The sequence below is a fragment of the Mandrillus leucophaeus genome, unplaced genomic scaffold (genome assembly GCF_000951045.1).
Source record: "Mandrillus leucophaeus isolate KB7577 unplaced genomic scaffold, Mleu.le_1.0 Scaffold323, whole genome shotgun sequence".
Taxonomy (NCBI): domain Eukaryota; kingdom Metazoa; phylum Chordata; class Mammalia; order Primates; family Cercopithecidae; genus Mandrillus; species Mandrillus leucophaeus.
In genome coordinates, this window is record NW_012103399.1 from 1,289,719 (window position 1) to 1,303,545 (window position 13,827).

General features: G+C 49.6%; 1 protein-coding gene across 4 annotated transcripts in view; it reads right to left on the bottom strand.

Annotated features, from left to right (window-relative positions):
• The window catches only part of CIITA (class II, major histocompatibility complex, transactivator), a 67,938-nt gene that overhangs the window by 46,484 nt on the left and 7,627 nt on the right, over positions 1 to 13,827 (bottom strand). For 3 of the 4 annotated variants that reach the window (XM_011988124.1, XM_011988123.1, XM_011988122.1), the window contains exon 1: positions 8,717 to 8,901. The exons of the other annotated variant lie outside the window; for it this stretch is intronic. In XM_011988124.1, the coding sequence (XP_011843514.1) occupies positions 8,717 to 8,768 (52 nt within the window). In that variant the 5' untranslated portion in view covers positions 8,769 to 8,901. Of the gene's footprint in view, positions 1 to 8,716; positions 8,902 to 13,827 lie in introns of those variants that run through there. 4 annotated transcript variants of the gene reach the window in all.

A 13,827-nucleotide genomic window follows, 5' to 3' on the forward strand; every position in this document is an offset into this window, starting at 1 on the left:
CGGGATGCAAAGAGCTGCTCCCCGCTGACACCTGCCTGCTGCTCCTTTTTGCCATCCCAATTCCAGTGCCCTTGGATGGATTTCCATTGCAGCTCCCTGCCCTTTGGGTTTGAACCAACCAGCCTCTGGCAAACAAAGTAACTTCAGAGCAGGAAAGCTGAAAACAAAGCAAAACTGGCTCCAATCCCTAGCCAAAGGGCTTCTCAGCAGTTGGAGGCAGTTTAAAGAAAGAAGGACCCACTCGGTCATGGAAACAGCAGTGTTTACAATAGCCTGGTGGGATGGAATTGACCCAGGGAGTCATGAGACCTGAGATACGGGCACTGCTCTGCTTCTGATAGGCTGTGTGACTTTGGGCAAGCCCGTTCCCCTCTCTGGTCCCCAGGGCCCTCATCTGTTAAATAAGAGGGTCACACAAGAGTAGCGGTTTTCAGATGAAATTTTACATGGATCCTAAATTCCTAAACAGGTGAAGAGAGCGCGCTGTGGTTAAATAGGATCGCCAGAGGCTCCACTACTCCCTATTGCCTTCTGCTGGGACACATTTCACATCATTATGGCCTTTTTGCTTCTTGGGTTTGACACCTGTGGCTTAGAGGCCCTTTTCAGGTCCCTTCTAGCTCTGACTTCTGGAAAGATGATGACTTGGAAGGGATGGGTGATTGGGGCATGGAGAGGCAGGATTCAATTCTGTCCTTGAAACCTCTCTTGCCTAAAATAAGCTGTACAGAGTACAGTTTAAAAACACAACTCAGCCTGGGCGTGGTGGCTCATGCCTGTAATCCTAGGACTTTGGGAAGCTGAGGTGGGTGGATCAGATCACTTGAGCCCAGGAGTTCGAGAGCAGCATGGTCATCATGGCAAAACTCCGTCTCTACAAAAAATACAAAAATTATCTGGGCATGGTGGTGTGCATCTGTAGTCCCAGCTACTCAGAAAGCTGAGGTGGGAGGATCACTTGAGCCTGGGGAAGTCGTTGAGGCTGCAGTGAGCCGTGATTGTGCCACTGCACTCCAGCCTGGGAGACAGAGTAAGACCCTGTCTCAAAAATAAATAAATACATGAAACTAAGTTAAAAAAATAAAAACACAACTCCACCAAGTGAAAGAAGCCAATCTGAAGAGGCTACATACCGTATGACTCCAGCTATTTATCTGAAAAAGGCAAAACAATGGAGATAAAAAGATCAGGGGTTGCCCAAGGTTATGGGGGAGAGAGGGAGGGATAAATAGACAAAGCATGGGATTTGTAGGGCAGTGAAACAAGTTTGTGTGATACTATAATGTCATATACATGACATCATATATCTGTCCAAACTCACAGAATCTACAACACCAAGAGTAAACCCTCGTATAAACAAACCATGGACCTTGAGTAATAATGATGCATCAATGTGGGTTCATTGATTATAACAAATGTATCAGTCTAGTGCTGAATGTTCATCATGGGGGAGGCTATGCCTGTATGGGGGCACAGGGGGTAGATGAGGGGTGTGAAGCTCTAGCTTCCTTGCTGTCCCAGCTTGAGTGCTCCCTATGGGATTGGCTAAGACCTCTGTTGTGACTGCATTGCACCTCAACTCCTGCTGCTTCCCAACCCTGCTTTCTTCCCTTTTCCTTTGGGTGTTCCCTCCTGTGGCTGTCCGCAGTAAACCTCCTGTATGCAAATCTCCATCTCCTACTTGGCTTTCCAGGCAATCTGACCTGAGACAACTTACTTCTACTTTTCCTCCAAGAGGGGCCTGGAAATCCTACAGAACCCCACAAAAGACACCACAGATGCCCCCTCTGAAAGTTCAGGCAAGCCACCTATCTTCTCTGGGTCCCGATTGAGGACCTTGACCTCATAGCAACTTGGAAAATCTTAAAACTCAAATGAGCCATCATCTCCAGCTTGTGCGTTTGCCAGTGAAGGGTAAAGTTATTGCGGGTGAGGGACTTGGTGGTCCCAGGATAAGAATGAAGATGAGCTGTATGAGCTGCAGCCAGGAGACCTTCCGTCCCTGTCCAGAATGCAGGGTTGGGATAAGAGTTCCCTTCCCCACTTGCCTGGTCTGTCCCAGCTCCAGATGGCCTCCCTTCTGCATGCCACTCCTAGCTGCAGTCAATGACCTGGAAAGGAGTCCAACAAGTTTTTCCTGGAAAGGAACCTGACCCTGGTGCTGGGGTAGGGGGTGGAGTGATGAGGATCTTGTGACTGCAGTTAGAAAAGCCAGGCCCCACACTCCAGTCCTGACCTATCCAGCTCTACTTAACACAGTCCCCTCAGCACTCTGCTGGGTGCTGCAGACCCCAAGATGAACCATGAGCCAGTCTTGCTTGCTGGGATCTGACTATGGAGTCCAGCCATTGGCAGGCTTGGCTGTGAATGAGAATTACCTGGGAAAGGTGTCAAAAACACAGCGTCCTGGGCCTCACCCCCAGTGGCTCTATTCAGGGAGTCTGCAACCGGGCCCAGGAATCTGTATTTTCTTTCATTTTTTTTGAGACAGAGTTTCACTCTCGTTGCCCAGGCTGGAGTGCAATGGCGTGATCTCGGCTCACCACAATCTCCACTTCCCAGGTTCAGGTGATTCTCCTGCCCCAGCCTCCTGAGTAGCTGGGATTACAGGCATGAGCCACCACACCCGGCTAATTTTGTATTTTTAGGAGAGATGGGGTTTCACCATGTTGCCCAGGCTGGTCTCGAACTCCTGACCTCAGGTGATCCGCTGGCCTCGGCCTCCCAAAGTGCTGGGATTACAGGTGTGAGCCACCATGCCCGGCCTGGAATCTGTATTTTCAAAGATTTATTTTTGGCCGGGCGCGGTGGCTCAAGCCTGTAATCCCAGCACTTTGGGAGGCCGAGACAGGCAGATCACGAGGTCAGGAGATCGAGACCATCCTGGCTAACACAGTGAAACCCTGTCTGTACTAAAAAAAATACAAAAAACTAGCAGGGCGAGGTGGCGGGTGCCTGTAGTCCCAGCTACTTGGGAGGCTGAGGCAGGAGAATGGTGTAAACCCGGGAGGCGGAGCTTGCAGTGAGCTGAGATTTGGCCACTGCACTCCAGCCTGGGCGACAGAGCGAGACTCAGTCTCAACAACAACAACAAAAAGATTTATTTTTATTAATTTATGTATATTTTTTTCTAAGAAAAGATCTTGCTCTGTTGCCCAGGCTGGTCTCGAACTCCTGGTCTCAAACCATCATCCTGCCTTGACCTCCCAAGGTGCTGGAATTACAGGCATGAGCCACTGCACTGGGCCCCTTTCTTAATTCTTACATCTTTCCTTCCTGAAGTCTCTCAGCTGCCCTCTGCTGCCATGCCCTTGGTCTAATAGTCACCAGACCCTCAGCCTAGATTTTACAATAGCTTCCAGGTCGTTCCTCTCATGCGGTTTCCCAAACTGCAGGCATTCGTCTTCCATCTTTACAATATTTTGGGGTCATATTGACATATCACCTGTTGTATAATTTACCTCAGTATTTTCCTTAAATTAATTTTTTAAAGAAACTTAAATAGACCGATTTTAAAAGACAGCTTTCTAGAGTTGAAAGCAGGGAGTCAGACAGATATTTGTCCACCCGTGTACCTAGCAACATTATTCACAATAGTCAAGAGGTAGGAACAACCCAACTGTCTATCAATCAACAAATGAATGGATGAAAAAAATATGGGATATCCACATATTAGAATACTATTCCGCCATAGAAAGGAATTACACGCGCCATGACATGGATGAACCTGGAAGACATTATGCCAAGTGAAAGAAGCCAGGCACAAAAAGACAAATATTGTGTAATTCTATTTCTAGGAGGTGGCCCAAAACATAGAGACAGGAAGTTGGAGTTACCACGAACTGGGTGGAAGGAGCAGTGGGGAGTTATTGCTTATTGGGTAGAGTTTCAGTTTGGGAGGATGAAAAAGTTCTGAAGAAGGATGGTAGTGGGGGTTGCACAAGAGTTTGAAATATTTAATGCCACTGAATTGTACATTTGAAAGTGGTTAAAATGGTAAATTTTGTATGTGTTTTGCCATGATTTTACAAAAAGAAAACTTTTTTTCCCACGTGTAAATGGAGAAGCAAAACCAAACCAACAGTATCACTTGTGGTTGAAAAAGAAACAATGTTACTAAAATAATGTCAACTTCTCTACCACTTTGTTAAAAAGAAATCTTAGCAAGCATTAGGGCACTGTCAAAGATCAGGGAAAATCAAGAGACTTTGTCCTTGATGCAAGAAGGATTGAAGGAATCTGAAAAGTGTCTATGTCCTTCCTATGAGAATCGGTGGTAACTAATGCCTCTTTCTGAACTGTCTTTTGACTGTGTGTGTCTTGGTCTTTGGAAACCTCCCATCTGCCTATGCTTTCCTCTCTGAATTTTTTTTTTTTTTTTCTGAGACAGTCTTGCTCTGTTGCCCAGGCTGAAGTGCAGTAGTACAGTCTCTGCTTTCAGGTAACCTCCACCTCTCAGGTAACCTCCGCCTCTCAGGTTCAAGCGATTCTCGTGCCTCAGCCTCCCAAGTAGTTGAGATTACAGGCGTGCACCACCATACCCGGCTAAAACACAAAAAGGCGTTTTAGTAGAGATGGGCTTTCTCTATGTTGCCCACGCTGGTCTTGAACTCCTGGCCTCAAGCAATCCACCCGCCCCGGCCTCCCAAAGTTCTGGGATTACAGGTGTGAGCCACTGCGCCCGGCCCCTCTCTGATCTTTCTAAACAATCCCTTTAGGATCTACAATAATTATTCCCAATGCATGAATATTCTTTGGTGGTTTTCCAAAGTGCTTTTTCTGTGCACATCAGACAACATCAAGCAAGCTCTCATGTTTTATCCATTTTACAGATGAACCTCAGAGAGGGGAAGTCACTTGTCAGGGTGACTCAAGGCGAATCAAGGCTAAGTCCAGAAGCTTCCTACCTCCCTCCAGCCACTTCCCTGATTGCCTGGAACTGACCCAGAGTGTCCTTGGGTTAATTTTCTGATTCTGCTCTTCTCAAGGTATCTGAGATTGGGTCTTAGGACATGAAACCAAACCCCAACCATCAGACAGACTGGGTATCAACAAGTTTCTCTCTGACTGCCTGGGACCTGCCCTGCGTTTGTGGAGGTTCACATCTGCTTGCTGCACTGGACTGGGCTCTCAGTAGACCAGGGTTCAAATCCAGCCTCTGTAAACTGCTTGCTGTGTGGCGTTAAGCAAAACAAGCAAAACAAAACAAAACACCTCCTGGGACTTCTTTTCTGATAGAGGGTTTGTAACAGGGAGAGAGTAAAGAGATGAGACCACATTAGCGCCTCCCAGTGTCTCTGCCCTGGGGACTTTTGCACCACAAGCGAACACTGGAGTCACCTGGGATAGATGGTTTAACCTGCACGGTCTCAGCCTCACCCCAGGCGTAGCCAACCGGGCCTGGGGGTGAGCCAAGGAACCTGCATCCTAAACAGGTTGATCATCCTGGGTGATGTTCATGTGTGGGAAGCCTGGGATTCCCAGCTCAGTCACCTCCGAAGACCCTGCCTGCAAACGTTCTGAGGTTGTTGGAGACCAGGTCATTACCTAAGGCAGCCGGGGGTTTGCAAGGTGATCATTTGTTGGAGTCAAGTTCCTCTGGTTCCTCTTTCTCCAAGAGGAAGCAATACCAGTTTCCTTGACCTCACTCCGGAGAAGTATTTATTTATTTTTTCTTTGGAGTGGGGAGCAGAGACTGAAGACTTCCTGCCAAAGTTAGAAACTTCAGGCTGTGACTGGGGAGGGAGCCATGCCATGAACTTCTAGGCTTTTGCCGCTTCTCCTGTGCCACCTAGGGTGGAGAGGGGTTGTGGGACTCAGGAGGACCACGGCTTTTAAGAGTTCCAGACAAAGCTAAGCATGGTGGCTCCGATTCCTGCTTTCCTGGACCCAAAAATACCCAATTTTTCACTCCCACCCCGGCATTCGTACGTTGGCTTTCCGAGGCCCTTTAGCCTCTCTCCTTAGAGGGTGTGACTCAGGACCCCAAAGCGAGATACAGAAGTGAGAGATCAAGAGATCGGTTCAGTCCGGGAGGCCCCTCCCCCACCCCTCCCAACAACACACACCTTCGCCAAGACGTTCAACGAGAGTTGAGGACTTCTCTCATCCTCCGGTTAAAGGTTTGGCTCCCTGCTGCCTCCCTGCTGCCTTTCCCCGCTTGGAAAGCCCAATACCCAAGATTCCAGAGTTAGAGAAGGAATATGACCCAACAGAGAAAGTGAAGCTCAGAGAAGGGCGGCCCTGGTCCAAGGTCTGGAGTACAAGAAGGGCGCGTGTTTTCCTCCGCGCGCAGGTGCGCTCCTCTGAAGGATCCCGGGCGCACAGAGTCCGCCAAGGGTGGCCTGGGGCGTGTGTCTGCTGCGCGCTCCCCGTCTGCGCTCCAGCTTCTCTGCAGAAGCTGCCGCCAGGCTTTCCTGCCACCCTCCCACGGCCCTGGAGCTCTGGGCACAGCAAGCCAAGCCCCAGGTTCCCAGCTCCCCGTTCCCGTGCAGAGTCGCTCCAGGGATGCGGCAAACGAGGTGTTTCCCGGGTCTACATTCTGCATATTCCATCCCTCGTCCTCCCAGACTTACTGTGTAACCTTGAGCTAGTAACTAACAGTCTCGGAGCCTCGATTCTTAGCCCGACCTTAGGGGCTGCAGAGGAGACTTTGGTCACCTACCGCTGTTCCCCGGGCTCCCGCACGCGCTGCTGGTGGCTTCTCCCTCCCGCCAGCTCTGGGGCCGCGGCGAGTCTGTGGTAGCTCGTCCCCTTATCATCTTACCTCCCCGCCTCCCCGCAGTTCTTTTCCCTTTCACTTTCTTTCTGCATCTCTAGACGCTGGCCAGGCTGTGGAGCAACCAGGCACCTGCTGTGGCCACCACGTGCTTTATCAGAAGTGGCATCCCAACTGCCTGGGCCCTTCAAGAGGTCCCTACCTTCAGTCGGCTCCTCACAGTGGCCAGCTCCACTTCGGGGAAAGTCCCAGGCCCAGAGCCGGGAGCCAGGAGCTAGGGAGCCACTTGGGCAAGTGATCAGCAAGCCCTGACTTGCGGAGAGCTCGTCCCCACCCCTGGGTGGCTCTCTGTTTCTCTCCAACTCAGTCCAACCGTGAAAGTGGCAAACCACCTCCCAGGGCACATGGAGGAGTGAACTGAGCTATTCAGTCCTCTGATGCTGGCCCTACGGAGGAAGACAAAATCTCTCAGGGCCTTCCATGGATGGAAAACCTGTGTCCCCATGACCACACCCCCAGTGGTGGCAAGAGCCCCGCACTTCCTTTCCAGAGGTCTTGGATTCCTGCTGGGTCTTCCAGGGCATGAGACCTTGAGGCGGTCACTTTCCCTTTTCAGGCCTGTATTTCCTCATCTGGAATTGAGGGAGGGGGCAAAGTCACCTCTGACTTCTCCCCATCAAACGCTTTCCCCTAGCAACTTACAGCTGCACCCAGCAACACCCGCAGACCTGTCATCTCTCTCTGGGTTCAGAGCAAACCATACATTTCAGGGGAGTCTGAGAAAAGGGGTACCTTTTCTCTGTTTCTCTGGAATGGCAGGACCAACTGAGACCGCACTCTAAATTAAGATGCTTTCCCGGCCCTTTTACCTTGGGACTCTGACAGGTACGACCCAGCCGGGTGTGGAGCCAGGCAACGCATGGTGTAGGAATTCCAGCCAGGCAGCAGCTCCTGGAGTCTGGCAGCCCCTCCTCGTGCCCTCAGCTTCCCCAAAGATGCCTTCGGATGCCCAGCTCAGAGGCACACAGCCTCATCACTAGCCTCATCACTAGCCAGTCACCGGTTGGGAGCCCGCCAAGCTAAGCCAACATGCAAAGAAACAAGTGAGGGAGCGTCAAAAAACTCTCCCTGCAAGGTGGCCCCAAGCCGTCAGATTTCTGTTTCTGAACACCCTCTAATTTTCCCACACTCCCTTAAACCCTTTAACCATCCAACAACAGCAATGCCAATACAATTGAGCTCCTATGATGATATTCAGTTCCTACAAACTACTGGGCAGTGTGCTAGGTCCCTCGTCATTACCCTAGCATATGGGCTTTCCCACAGGTCCATTTTACACTCCAGGAAAAGTGACTCAGAGAATATAAACAACTTCTTCAGGGGCACACCCTTCGCAGCCAACGGTGGAGCTGCCATGCTGCCTTCAGAGCCAGTGCTAGGTGTCTGCGCTGTGCTCTTCCCACCATCTGTCCCCTTGTCCCCTGCCCCTTTTCTAACAACACCATTTTAAAACTGGGGGAATGGCAGCATCCGCCAGCTCTCACCAGCTGCCAAGGGCTCAACAGCTACACCTCAAGGCTGACTCCAGTTTTGGTTTCCCTGCTTCTCTGGGGATGGAGTAGAGCCTGGCAGAGGTCCCGTTTTGCAGAAGCAGTGCTCAGTATTTACCCAAAGGGATGAGAAAGGATCTTGCTGTGGGCGGAGCCAGGCCAGCATGCTGAGAGTTAATGACACACTGCCCGAAAGTCTGACTTCTAGAACCTTCCGGTGCTGATACAGGATTCACAGTCCAGACACCTGGCTGACCTGAAGGTTCCCTCCGGTGGAAGGAAATAGACAACTCTTTCACATCTTCCAATGGCCTGCCCCAGCAGGACACAGACTCATGTTCTCATCCTCGTCCCCACCGCCAATTCAGAATAGTTTCTCTGTTTATCTAGAATGGCAAGACCAGCTGAGACCGCACTCTAAATTAAGACGCTTTCCCGGCCCTTTTACCTTGGGGCTCTGACAGGTAGGACCCAGCCGGGTGTGGAGCCAGGCAACGCATGGTGTAGGAATTCCAGCCAGGCAGCAGCTCCTGGAGTCTGGCAGCCCCTCCTCGTGCCCTCAGCTTCCCCAAAGATGCCTTCGGATGCCCAGCTCAGAGGCACACAGCCTCATCACTAGCCTCATCACTAGCCAGTCACCGGTTGGGAGCCCGCCAAGCTAAGCCAACATGCAAAGAAACAAGTGAGGGAGCGTCAAAAAACTCTCCCTGCAAGGTGGCCCCAAGCCGTCAGATTTCTGTTTCTGAACACCCTCTAATTTTCCCACGCTCCCTTAAGCCCTCCCCACGCGTCTGAAATTAATTTCAATTCCTTGTTGTGGATTGCATTTGGTGAAGACAGAAAGTTACACAGAAAGTCTGTTGGGGGAACCTTCAACACTCTGACATTCAGAAATGATGATCACAATGGAACCACGCTGGTGCCAGCTGCCAATATGTGCCATCCTCTGCAGGATGGGGCCAGTATCATAGCCGCCCCAAATGCCTCAAGACAAGCTGAGAGCCTCTGTTGGGGACTTCTTAGATGCCGTTCCCCTCTACCATGCCCACCCCCACACAAAATTGCCCTGAATTTCCCTGGAGATCATAAGTGGCCCACCTGTCATTTTCATCCCTAGATATTGGACTGAAACACAAGTTATGCCTAAAAGAGTGTTGACCCAAATATAGTACCCTTGTAGCCAGATGGTTTGGGATGACCCACCGATGTGATGCTAAATAATACTGACTCCCACAGGGAGAAAGGTAGTGTCTTTTCCAGTATCTGCGCATCCTCCCGATGGCATCAAGGAGGAAGTCTCAGTTTGGTGCTAACATGTCTTTAACACCTCTTCTAATGTATGATCACTTCATTTTATAGAAAGCAGCTCTCTAGCCTCAGAGCCTTCTACAGTCAACAGTATCTTGCTAGAATCGAACATCACTTTGCTTTCTTGTTTCATGGTTACCTCCTGTTTTTGCCATTCTTTTTTCCTTTATAATGGAATGTAAAGTTTTATTTGAAAATAAAGTAGATGTCTGGGCCAGGTGGCTTGTACCTGTAATTGCAACATTTTGGGAGGCCAAAGCAGGAGGCTTGCTTGAAGCCAGGAGTTGGAGGCCAGCCTGGGCAACATAGTGAGACCCTGTGTCTACAAATTATCATTATTATTATTATTTTTTGGACAGAGTTTCAATCTTGTTGCCAGGCTAGAGTCCAATGGCATGATCTTGGCTCACTGCAACCTCTGCCTCCCAGGTTCAAGTGATTCTCCTGCCTCAACCTCCTGATTACCTGGGATTAGAGGCACTCACCACTACATCCGGCTAACTTTTCTACAAATATATTTTTTAAAATTAGCCAGGTATGATGGTGCACACCTGTAGTCTCAGCTACTCTGGAGGCTGAGGTGGGAGGATCGAGTGTGCCCAGGAGTTTGAGGCTGCAGTGAGCTATGATCATGCCACACACTCTAGCCTGGGCAACAGAGTGAGATCCTGTCTCTCTTAAATAAAAGAAAAGAAAGGTGAATAGAAAAGGTGAGTGGTTAAAAAAATACCCTGTCATAAATAATAGTAAGGTGTTATGCAGAAAACACAAAAATGAGGAAGGTGGTACTGAAATGAAGGTTTGGAAGCAATGACTTGCGTGCCTCACGCATTTTTGCTGAAAGAGCACTGGACGGGGAACTTACTAGCAGGTGTGCGACCTTGGCCTCTTTACTTCCTCTCTGTGGTCCTCAGTTTCCCCACGTGTGAAATGAGAATGATGCCCTTCTTTGTAAGGTGATTACTTTGAAGGCTTCACTGTTTTCAGAAGTCCTGGGGTGAGGAGGGGGGCGGAAATTGCCAGACAAATAAGAAGTGCTAAGAGTCAATTTGAAACAGCCTTGCTTGGTGGGGCTAACAAATGGACATGGTGAATGTCAGAAATTCTAAGAAGGGCCAGACGTGGTGGCTCATACCTGTAATCCACTTTGGGAGGCTGAGGCGGGCAGATCATTTGATTTCAGGAGTTCAAGACCAGCCTGGCCAACATGGCAAAACCCTATCTCTACTAAAAGTACAAAAATTAGCCTGGGCGTGATGGTGTGTGTGCTACTCGGGAGGCTGAACGATGAGAATCACATGAACCCAGGAGGCAGAGGTTGCAGTGAGCTTAGATTGTGCCACTGCACTCAAGCCTGGGTGACAGAGAGAGACTCAGTTTCAAGAAAAAAAGAAAGAAAGAAAGAAAGAAAGAAAGAAAGAAAGAAAGAAAGAAAGAAAGAAAGAAAGAAAGAAAGAAAGAAAGAGAGAAAGAAAGAAAGAAAGACGGAAGGAAAGGAAAGGAGGAAAGAAAGAAGGAAGGAAGGAAGGAAGGAAGGAAGGAAGGAAGGAAGGAAGGAAAAAGAAAGAGAGAGAGAGAGAGAGAAAGAAATTCTAAGAAGTCTCATTATCCTACGACCTGGTGCCACAGGAGAGGCACCTCTGACTGCTCAGCCGTCTTGAGGTCCCATATGGGGGTCCCTTTCTGTTCTCAGAGATAGCTGGCTCTGATGTCCCCCCATCCCGTCCTCAGACGGATGGCCAAGGCAGCTTTGGAACTTAGAATGGGCCAGCCACGACTACCAACTCTCACCTGGATGACTGCAGCTACCTGGTATATCTTCCCTGTACCAGAGGTTCATTTCAGTACCACCTTCCTCATCTACATCTTCCTTGACTCCTCCAGACCCGGGTCTTTTCCACAAGACCTGAACCTGACGATGCCTGTGTCAGTGTAGGTCTCTGAACAGAGCAAGGGACACCCGTCAACCAGTGTGTTTGGCTGATGGCAGAGGATGCACTTTGGCACCCAGAGGCACCAGGGTAGAGAGGCTAGAGATGAGTGGCAGTGGTACCCAGCCAGGAGCTGAGCTGAATTTCAGCAGGGGCAGGTGAAGGTTCAGGGATGGAGAGGGAACGGGCAGGAAGGCTCAGAGGCAGAATGACAACCTCTGGCACTGAGTGAATGGGGGTAAAGAGCAGGAGGAGGAGTGAAGCCCACCGCAGGCTTCTTCTCTGCTGAAACACCTGCCTCCTTGCTGCTGCCTCTTAAAGACTCCTGCAGGGTGGATGCGGCGACTCACACCTAATCTCAGCACTTTAGGAGACTGAGGTGGATGGATCACTTGAGGTCAGGAATTCGAAACCAGCCTGGCCAACATGGTGAAACCCTGTCTCTACTAAAAATAGAAAAATTATCCAGGAGTGGTGGTTCATGCCTGTAATCCCAGCTGCTCGGGAGGCTGAGGCAGGAGAATTGCTTGAACCCAGGAGATGGAGGTTGCAGTGAGCTGAGATCACACCATTGCACTCCAGCCTGGGCAACAGAGTGAGACTCCATCTCAAACAACATCATCATCAACAACAACAACAACAACAACAACAAACTCCTACAGAGGTGATGAGAATTCCCCGAGCCCAGGTCTGCTTGGGACAAAGTCAGTTCTGTCCTGAGAGGGGACCCCTGTCAGGAGAGGTGCTGCTGAAGCCAGTCTTGCCCTAAGGATCTGAATTTATTTGTCTTGAGCCAGAATCTAGCATGGCAGCAACCACTAGCACCCATACTGGGGTCCCCTGCTAAGTCCCAGGGAGAGATGGGGAGGAACTTGGTCTTCCAAGTAAAGAACAGTGTTCTGGAAAAATTGCCGGTCCTTGCTGCAGTTTCCCAAAACAGATTTCGCTCAATCCTACCTTCGCACCTTGGTTCCCTGTAAGCCAGGGGAGAACGCTGGGAGCTTGCTCCCTCCCGGCGCTGCTCTCCTGCCTTCTCCCTTTTGGCCTATATTTTAGCCATCCTGCAAAGCTCGAGTTCCCAACTTCATTGCGCCACCAGCTAACTATAATTTTTTGCTTTGCTAGGTTTTACAAAACTTGCTGCAACGTTGTTTGGCAATAAAACTTCAACTTTCAAGTTCATAAGCATCATCCCTGCTACCTCCGATTAGATCATAAATCTGTTAACGTCTAGGGCCAGGTCTTTAATTTTCTACGGTCACTCCAATGCCTACATAGAAATGAGCATTTGAAAGACACATCATCAGGCTGGGTGCACACTGCACTTTGGGAGGCTAAGGCAGGCATGTCACTTGAGCCCAGAAGTTTGAGACCAGCCATGTGCAACACAGCGAGACCTCATCTCTACAACAAATAAAAAAATTAGCCTGGCAGAGTGGTGCATGCCTGTAGTCCCAGCTACTTGGGAGGCTGAGATGGGAGGACGACTTGAGCCCAGAAGGTTGAGGCTGTAGTAAGCTGTGATTGCACCACCGTGCTCCAGCCTTGGTGACAGAGCAAGACCCTGTCTCAAAAAAAATAAAATAGGCTGGGCGCGGTGGCTAATGCCTGTAATCCCAGCACTTTGGGAGGCTGAGGTGGGTGGATCACAAGGTCAGGAGATCGAGACCATCCTGGCTAACACGGTGAAAACCTGTCTCCACTAAAAATACAAAAAAGTAGCTGCGTGTGGTGGCGGGTGCCTGTAGTCCCAGCTACTTTGGGAGGCTAAGGCCAGAGAATGGCGTGAACCTGGGAGGCGGAGCTTGCAGTGAGCTGAGATCATGCCACTGCACTCCAGCCTGGGCAACAGAGGGAGACTCCCTCTCAAAAAAAGATAAAAATAAAATTAAAAATAAAAATAATAAAATAAAAGACACACTATTCCAAGACCATTTGAAGGAATGAATGGAGTTTTAGATTTGAATGATCAAGGCAGCCTCCAGTTCCAAATGGATGAAGATTCCTCCCCTACTAGATTGAAAGTGCTTCTTCATCTCATGCTTTTTGGTGAAAGAGCACTGGATGGGGAGTCCACCATAATTTCTAGCAGGTGCTAAATAAATGATTCAGGAGAAGGAAAGAAAGGAGGCGAGAAAGGGAAGAAAAAAGATCGGTGAACAGGGAGACAGGTGAGTAGAATACAACTGCTATGTATCCAAATTAGGGAAGACCATGGGAGAGCATATGAGAACCTGGACCTACTGATGCATTGTTGTATAGGGGGCTTAGTTGGTAGGAAGGTAGGACAATACTTTGACATGTAAATATATGGGAAATA